The 9,229-nt window shown below is 53.8% G+C and overlaps 1 protein-coding gene and 1 long non-coding RNA gene across 5 annotated transcripts in view; one reads left to right on the plus strand and one right to left on the minus strand.

The window, feature by feature from the left end:
* Positions 1-9,229, minus strand: part of Ubtf (upstream binding transcription factor) — a 13,277-nt gene that overhangs the window by 1,719 nt on the left and 2,329 nt on the right. For 2 of the 4 annotated variants that reach the window (XM_031352080.1, XM_031352082.1), the window contains exons 2-17: positions 8,807-8,931; positions 7,273-7,448; positions 6,701-6,784; positions 6,451-6,606; positions 4,306-4,370; positions 3,932-4,052; positions 3,481-3,591; positions 2,999-3,132; positions 2,722-2,863; positions 2,397-2,438; positions 2,191-2,304; positions 1,956-2,111; positions 1,461-1,616; positions 1,268-1,378; positions 754-842; positions 469-658 (exon numbers count right to left, since the gene is read on the minus strand). In XM_031352080.1, the coding sequence (XP_031207940.1) occupies positions 469-658; positions 754-842; positions 1,268-1,378; positions 1,461-1,616; positions 1,956-2,111; positions 2,191-2,304; positions 2,397-2,438; positions 2,722-2,863; positions 2,999-3,132; positions 3,481-3,591; positions 3,932-4,052; positions 4,306-4,370; positions 6,451-6,606; positions 6,701-6,784; positions 7,273-7,448; positions 8,807-8,864 (1,905 nt within the window). In that variant the 5' untranslated portion in view covers positions 8,865-8,931. The remainder of the gene's footprint in view (positions 1-468; positions 659-753; positions 843-1,267; positions 1,379-1,460; positions 1,617-1,955; positions 2,112-2,190; positions 2,305-2,396; positions 2,439-2,721; positions 2,864-2,998; positions 3,133-3,480; positions 3,592-3,931; positions 4,053-4,305; positions 4,371-6,450; positions 6,607-6,700; positions 6,785-7,272; positions 7,449-8,806; positions 8,932-9,229) is intronic. The other 2 variants (XM_031352083.1, XM_031352084.1) reach the window with 1 other exon arrangement.
* Positions 1,732-7,341, plus strand: LOC116077508. The gene is made up of 2 exons (XR_004113260.1): positions 1,732-2,118; positions 5,092-7,341. It is a non-coding gene; the product is annotated as an uncharacterized LOC116077508 (long non-coding RNA).

The following is a 9,229-nucleotide window of genomic DNA, read 5'->3' on the forward strand; positions in this document are numbered from 1 at the left end:
CTGGAACTCACTCTGTAGACCAGGCTGGCCTCAGTTCAGAAATCCTCCTGCCTCTGCCTCCCAAGTGCTGGGATTAAAGGTGTGCACCACCACCGCCCAGCTGAGACTAACAGAATTCTTGAACATTTAATTCCCACCATCTCTCTAGGTCGGGGTCTTTGGTTAGACTATTTGAGTGACAGGCAATTCTCCCTGGTCAGATCTGACCATTCAAGAAAAGCAGTGGAGACTTCCAGAGACTCACAGCTTAGCCTAGCCCTCCCTACAAGTCTCCTGGTCCTGCCTGGAAGGAAGGGCACGAGGTCTGTGTGAACTGTCTACTATGTAACCTTAGCAAATGACTTAATACCTTGGCTCTCTTAGCTTTTAGGTCAGTACCCAGTGCCCTGCAGGACTTCCGAGTCCCTGTAGGAGCCCGTGCCCGCGCCGCTCCCCTTTCCCTTCCAAGGCGCCTTTGTCCTCTCTCACCTTAACCCAGAGGTCCAAGTGCACCTTGTACTGCCTCTGCTGCTCCTCTGCCAGCTTCTTATAGTGCTCCTTCTGGCTCTGGGAGATACGCTGCCAGCGGCTGCCAATCTCTACCATCCGCTCCTTCAGCGGCAGGTGATTCAGCTCCCCATTGGACAGCAGCTCCTGGGAGAACTTCTGGTAACCATTCCTGCAGCAGCACAGGGTGATAGGCACAGTCAGGGTCCTAAGTGAGTCACCTTCTAGTCCTGTGTACACCAGGAGGGGTTCCAGCCTCAGGCTTACATAGGAGGTTTCTTGGGCTCCCCCTGGAACTTCATCTTCTTGGAAGAGTTTGTAGCAGCCGGAGGAGCTCGCATCTCACTTAACTCTCTCTGTGGAGAGACGTGGAGAGGTCACACTCACACCCATTGGCGGGGGGGGGGGGGGGGGGGGGGGGGGGGGGGGGGGGGGGGGGGGGGGGTAGGGACTGCCTGGGATGGGATTTGCAATCCCAACACTCCAGAGGTTAAGGTAGGAGGATCTAGACTGGTAGTGGCAGCTAGCCGGGATGCATAGCAAGACTCTTTTTGAAACAACCGCTGGACAAGCCACTGTATCAAGAGGAGCATTTCAAAGTGCTTTCTCAAATAGAAGTAGTTTCCCCCAGGAATCACCCAAGAGGCTGGTACCTTGACTCCCACCTAGCCTAGGACAGACTGGAAGTTAAGAGACTGGCTCAGGGTCCTAACCAAAGCTACCCCTTCTGGCCCAGCAGCCACTTATTTACATGGAGGCAGGTGGCCCAGGCCCCTCCCACCTCATAGCGTTTTTGGTCTTCGGCTGCCTTCTTAATCCACATCAGCTTCTCCTTCTTCTCCATGTTGTTCCAAGTCATCTCCATGGCTTTCAAGGCTTTCACCCGGTCATTCTAAGGTACAAACACAAGGTATCAGTTGTGGGAGGGGTTCTGTTGCTGGAGACCATAAACCAATCCTTCCCCACTCTGCTACCTTGAAGCGGGCCAGATAGTCTCCAATGACACTCTGCTGCCAGATTTCCTCAGCTCTCTTGGGCGACTCAGGCAGCTTGCCCCTATCTTCACGCTCCCCGCCTGGCTTCCTCTCAGACTGCGCCTTCAGCGCAGCCTCCCGGGCCTTATATTTCGCCTATAGAAAAAGCAAGGACATTAGCATTCGGGGCACCCCTAGGGGGCGCGCTAAGCCTGCCCAGCATTTGTAGCAGGCTCCCTGTTAGGAGGGCGGGGCCAACAGAAGCCGTGGGCAGTAGTGACGTCCTATAAGCTCCGCCCCACCCATGGGGCAGCTCCCCGCGGGAGCCAACTACGGAGCTGAAAGCTTCCCTTCTTCCGGCTCCCGCCCCAGCAACTGAGCCCGGGTACACGTGTGATCACACTTAGGGTGCCGGGAAACGGCCTTAACTGGGCACATGTAAGTGGCCCAGGAGACCCTTAGGGAAGCTTAGCGGAGGTCTCTCCAAGGCCTGACCTTCTTCTTCTCGGACAAGTCGTTCCACATGCGGGCCAGCAGGCGGGTCAGCTCGCTTTCTGAGAGCTCAGGTCGTTCCTCCTGTAGCTGCCTTCGCTTCTCCTCTGAGAAGATGAACATGGCAGACACAGGCCGCTTGGGCTTCTCGGAGCCACCCTAAAAGGTACAATTACCATTAGCCTCACAGGCGGCAGCTCCACCCCAGCCCCCACCCCCACTGTCGTGGGACACTCACCTTGCCACCTTCCTGTGAAGGCTTCTTGGAAGCGGGACTGGTGGCCTGCTTCTTATTGATGTTCAGCATCTTCTCCTCCCCCAGAACCCGCTGCTGCTCTTCCTCGGGCAAGCTCTGGGTAGGAAGAAGGGCACGGGCTGCAGCAGACAGGCTCCGTGCACTCCAGAATGCGCCCTCTGCCCACCTCAAGGTGGTGTGCTACTCACCTCAAGGAACCGCAGCAGCTCCACCTCATAATCTTTCTTTTTCTAGAAAAGTAAGGGGGATTCAGTCAGTAGGGGACAGCCTCCATTACCCTGGAGCAGTCATCCTCAGCAGGCCCCTGGGGACTGGGTGTAACCTCACCCCCTGAAGATGGGCCCGAGCTGTCTGCTTTGACAGACAGGGAGGCTAAACACCGCACAAGTTGAAAGCAGGTGGCCAAGGCACCTGTAATCAGTGAATAACTGAACCCAGGTAGGGCAAACCTCATGCTTGAAACCCCAAGTCAAGACCCAGAGATCAGAGTGGCCTGGCTCCTGCCCTGCGCACCTGGTCACATTTCTTGTGGTAAGCATCCTTTTCCTTCTGGGAGAGCAGCTTCCATTGCTGGCTGCATAGCACCATGCGCTCTGTGCTGGGCACATCCTTCATGTTGGCCATGAGCTCTGCACAGTACAGGGAGTAGCTGTTCCTATTGAATCCAGAGGGAGGCACACCCATGAGCAAATGGACAACAGACCTTCTTGCTGCCCAAACTGGGTTCAAGTTCTTCACTAACTCAACTCCCTGACTGCCCACTCGCCCACCCATGCGGGGCAGTGCTCACGGAGGTGGCTTAGTAGGTCGTCCATCAAACTTGTCCTTGAGCTGGCGTTCGGCCTTGGTGAGGGTGGATTTGGTGATGCCTTCCTCACTGATGTTTAGCTCGGGGTGCTTCTGGATATAATCACGCATAATCTCCTGCAGAGTAAGGTAGGGGAGTGGAGGGTAACGGGGTGTGGGGTTAGCTGGGGCACCATAAGGGGGAGAGCCGCTGGGGAGGGGAGGCAGGGAGCAAAGCTGGGGATGGCCGTGTGTCTGTGTGTCTGCTGTGTCATTTTGCAATATGGTGTCCTGCTCTGCCCTAGCCTGAGATCTCTCGGTGGGACGGGGCTTGTGAGATGGTAGGGGCTGAGGCGAGGGGCCCAAAAGGCCCCTCCCTCAATAGAAGGTCAGGGAACGACTGCCACGTGCAGAATGCAGTGGCACAAGTCAGAGGGCAAAGGCTCGTGAAGAGCCGGATGGGGAGGAGCGCAGCGGAAGCCTAACCTCGTACTCCTTCCGCTGCTCCAGGGCCTTATGAATCCATTTCAGCCTCTTTTTGTCCGAGAGCTGAGACCACTGCTTCCCCAGGGAGTCCTTCACCTCCTTCGTAGTGGCCTGCAAACCAAAAGCCGTCAGACACACACAGGCAGCCAGGGGCAGGGGAGGAGGGGAGGGGCACAGAGGCCCCGCCCCCCTCGGGCCACAGGAGGTCACGCAAGTGTCCACCGCAGGCCAGGAGGGTAAGGTGGAGAGGCAGGGATCCGCCTTGGTGCAAGGGACAGGCTCACACACACACTCATTCGCACGCCAGCTGGCCCAGGCCCTGTCCATGCAATCCCCCCCTGGGGAGGGGCCTCCTCTCCTGCTCCCCTGCACCATACCCAGCCACCAGGCGCGGCTCCCCCCTTGCCACCGCCGTGTGCCCTCCACCCCTACCCTTTGGCCAGACACTCACATCCGGCCGCACTTTGAGATACACCTTCTTCTCATGGGTATACCACAGTTGTTGGGGAGTTTTGGGCTTCTCGGGGATGTCCGACTTCTTGGTATTCTGGATAAGGTCAGGGTGATCCTCCCTAGCCAGGGGACCGGAGCAAGGGTCAGCAGGGGACACCGCTAAGGCAGACCCCAGCTAGCTGCCCAAGCCAAGCCTTTTAGGCCTTCCTGCGGGAGCTCAGTTGAAGTTAGTGGCCGGCAACCTGGCCCTGCCCCTGAACCTGACGCTACAGTCTACAAAAGACTTCACATTTCATGGCCGGTCAGTTCTAGTCTCCAGCCAGTATGTTTATCCTACCACACCCAGTGCCCCATAGCCCTCCTCTGCCTTACCTGAATCGGGCCAGGTTTCGCTCGAACTCCTGTTTCTCCCTCTGGAAGTCCTGAATATATTTCATCTGAGGGGAGGAGGGCATGGGGTCATCCAGGACCCAAGGTCTACTTCACCCAGATCTAGAAAAAGCCACCATCCCCCTCTCTGACTGCCTTGCTTCCTGCTATGATTTTGGATGTTTGGTTCCTGTGCCTCCAGTGAGCTGAACTTAACATTAGGCTTGGAGACTAGCAGCCAGGTAGTGGGGACTTACAGGGACACTCCCAGACACCCATCTCCATATTCTTTAAGACAAAATGTCCTAGAAGTCATGGGACATCACATCACCTACTAGGTGAACAGTGACAGGTCATCAGGACCACCCAGAGCTTTCTCCAATACCACAGACCTTCCTCAAGTCTCATGGAGCCCCGGCTGCTGTTGGTCCCTCTTCCCACCTCTTGGTGTTAGCTGATGTTGGTCTGTCCCCTCTGGGGTGGCTAACAGCACGGAGAAGGCTAAATTCTGCTTCTAAGGCAGCAGAGGATATTGCTGAAGGGGCACGAGATGAGTTCTTACAACGCAAATCACCTCCCAATAAATGTCCTAAATTTGCAGTTTCTTTCCCATCATCGTCAGCTCTGGGTCTCGGGCAGTCCTCACACTCCTGCTCACTATCCCCTCCTGCCTCATCCATTCCTCTAAGCTCCTGGAGCCCCAGGCTTTTAGAAACCCTCCCTCCTTTATACCTCTTCCCTCTTGCATAAATAACATCCATTTCTCCTTTCTTGCTCTCTCAATTCTAGGTCAAGATAGCACTGGAAGGGACCAAGAGGCTCCAACCAAACCAGACGACTCCTTGTAAGACGCACCAGGAGCAAGCAAGGAGACAGCTCATTTCCACCATGCTACCCAATGGAAACAAAAAACTGAGCACAGCCTCCTTAGGGCACTCTCAGTCTTCCTCAGACAGAACTAAAAAGGCGTCACCCTCCACACCTCAATCGGTAGGGAAGAGACTTACCTGAAGGACTGGCAATTGTAAGACAGGCCCAAATCAGTGCACCCATGCCTAAGCTTTCTCCACTCAAGGTTTTCTGTCCCTCCCCGGTTCTGCTTCTTAGCCTCTCCCTCCCATCCCTCAGGAGTTTGGTGGTGTGTATAGTCACTGTCCGGGTCCTCACCTATGGGGTCAAATGCAGCCCTGCCAGTTAATGCTACTCGTGCTTGGGTATGGGCCACAGACAGCTGTTTTTACCCAACCAAGCCTATTCCACTTTGGATTTAGCAATAAGGGCATATAAGTGCTCAGCCAGATAATTCGTTCAACTTTGTGTCCTTTGCCCACCAATGTGCATCCTTTGTGCCCCGCTGCCCCTCACTGACACCCTGGTCTCATCACCCAGCATCTCCTCTGTGTTTGGCTTTCTCCCATTCCATTTCTTTCATGTGTTGACTCTCCCTTCAGTATTCTGTTTCATGTCTTCCAGGGAACCCCCTGAGCTTGTCCTTGGGCTTTATGTCCATCTCTGCCCAGGAGGTTCAGACAACTTTTACCTAAAGGGCTACACACATCCCTGAGAATCTGGACAGTGATCCATTTCTGTAGGAGGAAGCAGCCCGAGGCAAGGACATCCCGTGTACCCTTGTTCACGGGGAAAACAAGCTCATTTATGCGATGCGAGGGGGGAGGGGAGAGCACTGGAGGGCGGCAGAAGTTCCAACCTCAAGTGTGCTCCAGCATCCTTATCGAGAAGACTCAAGATACTCAGCACTCCTGTGCCCTGATTCCTGGCTCAGGACAATCAATCAACCCCCTTTCCTGGGTCTCTTGTCTACTCAAGCATCACAGCGGGTAGGAGAATGGCTGCACAGATTCACAGGGAGTATGGCTATTTGGCTGTGGGGTACAGGAGCAGTCTGAATTGCCTTCGGGATCCTCCCCTGCCACGGGTCCTATCTGACCATGTGTGGGCCAGGAGGGGACAGGTACCACGGTGACTTCCAAAACCACCACACTCTGTTGTGTTGACCCCTCCACACCCCTGACGAGGAGTCCCTTTGTCTCTCTAAGGCCTATCCCCACCCCACTGACCTACCCACTCCAGCTGCTCCCACCTGGAAGTGTAACTACCCTCCCGCACCTGAACCCCACCTCCCCCCACCTTCTTCTTCTCTGGAAGTTCCTTGTATTTCTTAGACAGGATCTTAGTCAGGTCCAGGTTGCTCATCTCTGGGTGGAGTTTCGCATACTTGGCCCGCTTCTCCATGAAGAAGCGGAAGTAAGGGGTTAGAGGCTTCTTTGGAAAATCCGGGTGTTTCTGGAACAAAGGAAAGTGGGGTCAGATGCCACCCGTTCTTTCAACCCCTCTTCCCTGACCCCTGACCCCTGTGCTTCTCCTCCTGGCAACTCACCTTGAGTTTTTTGCCTTTGTAAGGGTTTTTAACATGTTCCTGAGCATCGAGGATCAGTTCTGTCAACGTACGGAACTTCCTTACCTGGAGGAAGGAAACGGGGAGAAAGGAATTTGGGAAACATCACTCCATAGTACACTATCCCTTTTCACAGTGTTACCGCCACCCTCCACCACACTGAGTTCAATGAAGGAAACAAAGCAAAGATGTAGATTCCAGGCAACTTCTGACCAGAGGCACTAGAGCTCATGCCCAAGGAGTTGGACCACACCTAAGAGCAGTCACCGAATGATTTCAGTATAGCTTCCTTGCCTGAATCTCATTCAACCTCTAGAGCTGTTTAGGCAATAGAAGTCCAAGACAGTAAGTATCCAAGGCCACCTAGAAAGGTGAGCTCCAGGCTGTTGCTATCGCCCAGGCCACTTCATCCCGGAAAGCATAAATTAGAGCTGGCAGAAGAACACGTGAATACCTTCTGTCCAAAGTGACAGGTTTGCTTTCCCCATTTGCTCTGAGATAAAAAGCATATGCAGATGTGTATTTACACGTGTCAAAAAGTGGGAAGCAGTTACCTCATTAGAAATCTCCACCCATTTGAGCTTGCACATATCTCCTGAAAAATCCTTAAATGCCACTTTTTCCCAGTCCATATGTGACTCTGTGGTTTTGAACTTGGAACTGTCGTTGGATGGAAGGTTGTTCTTCATGCATTCCAGCAAAGTTAGCATATCTTCCTGGGACCAGCGGTCTGTGACATGTAAGAGAAATCATCACACCTGGCTCATGCCCTTCTCTTGATCTGAGTTCAGTCCTTCTCTCCAAAGCCCCTGGTTGCTTCTCATCTGAACTAGAGCATCTTTCCCTAGGCATGGCTCAACCCTAAAAAAATAACTGTGGCCCTATTAGGTAAGGGGGCGGGGAGGGGGGCCACGACTCTGGACCAGATAGATAACTACCGTACTTAGCTTACATTGGAAGTCCTGTCTTGCTTACCTCACAGCAACCACTTCTAACATGCTAGGCTGCCACGGGCCCCTATTTACAGTATGAGATGGAGTGGGAAGTCTAGCGATTTAGGACCTATAGATAATGGGCTCATCAAAAAGGCAAGAGATCAGGGAAGGAACATATCTAAATGTGGTCATTTCTATGTGGGTATCAAACATGTGAGGCCTGAGGTTGGGGTCTGAGTTGGGGTCATGAGGATGTCTCTCCAGCAGAGCTGGAGACCAACACCAAAGGCATATACTCTATTACCTAACTCCCTCATGGTCACTTTGAGGAAAACCAAAGCAGTATTTCTGGCAACTGACAAAGATGGAATTTAAACATTACAACCACACACGGCAGTTCTGAGAAAAGGCAAGCCGGTGGACAGAGTGCTCAGGGTCTTGCTCTCTGGAGAACCCCAGAATTCCAACTTGCCATCTTAGCCCAAATAAATTTTCAGCTGGTAAAGTGCAGCCTAGAGACAACTCAGAGCCTCTCTAGGAGGGTGCCTGCTGCTAGAGAAGCTGGGCTGGGGGAATCCAGGGCTAGGACCCAAACGTGCTCTTGCCTCTCATTTGCATCTGGTACCCAACCTGGGCCCAGTTTCCACAGCCAAGGGTCACATGGACCCATAATCTCCCCCCACCCTCTCACAAGCATTGCTAGATGCTCAGCTTCATACTACCCTCCACGCCATAAACATTATACAGCTGACAGAGTGGCTAGGGTTTAGGTATCTATAATTCCTATGACTTGGAGCCATAAACCACCAAAATACCCCTCCCTACTTTCTACCTGCCTCGGACAAAAATCTTATTTTTCCCCCATCCAATAAGGTGAGAGCATAATACTTCAGGATAATTAAGAACCCAATAAGACTAGCTTGCAGGAGTCTCCCCTGTGCCCCTCATTCACAGTAAGAGAAGTAAAACACTCAAGTTCTAAGCTCAAGGCCAAGTAATTTGGATTTGGCCAAACCCCCACTTGACAGATGCTTCACTTTCGAAGACTTAACACTCTCTGCCAGTACACAGAACGAAGCCTAGAGAAACCTTCTAGAGGCTGGAGAGCTCTAAAAAAAAAAGACAAGTTTGAAGAGAAGCTGGGGACCCATACCTTGGCCTTTGGGGGCGGCCATTTCCAGGTCTGTGGGACAGTCCGCTTCTCCGTTCATTCTCCAGCTGTCCAGCCACCTCCTCGGTCGCGCTGGCCGGGCAACCCGGGGTCAAAGCCACTTCACCCTTTCGAAGAGACACCAAACCCACTCAGGGAGGCTGAGAGGAGAGGGACTTTCTATCCCACCCCCTCACACATGGGAGGGGGCATAGGTCTACACTCTCAGCGAGACCGGATCAGGAGGCTCACAGACTTCATCAGTGGGTGTAGGACTGAGCCCCACTCTTCTCTACCCCAGACCCCAGACCCCCACAGCCAGGCTGTGCTGCATGCGCCCTCCCCTGCCCACGCGAGAGACTGCTCCCAGCTCCCGCGTGCAGCTAGCGCCCGCCCTCCGGCCTCCTTCCCCCACCCGGGCCAAAA

Source organism: Mastomys coucha, unplaced genomic scaffold, assembly GCF_008632895.1.
Source record: "Mastomys coucha isolate ucsf_1 unplaced genomic scaffold, UCSF_Mcou_1 pScaffold5, whole genome shotgun sequence".
Taxonomy (NCBI): Eukaryota; Metazoa; Chordata; class Mammalia; order Rodentia; family Muridae; genus Mastomys; species Mastomys coucha.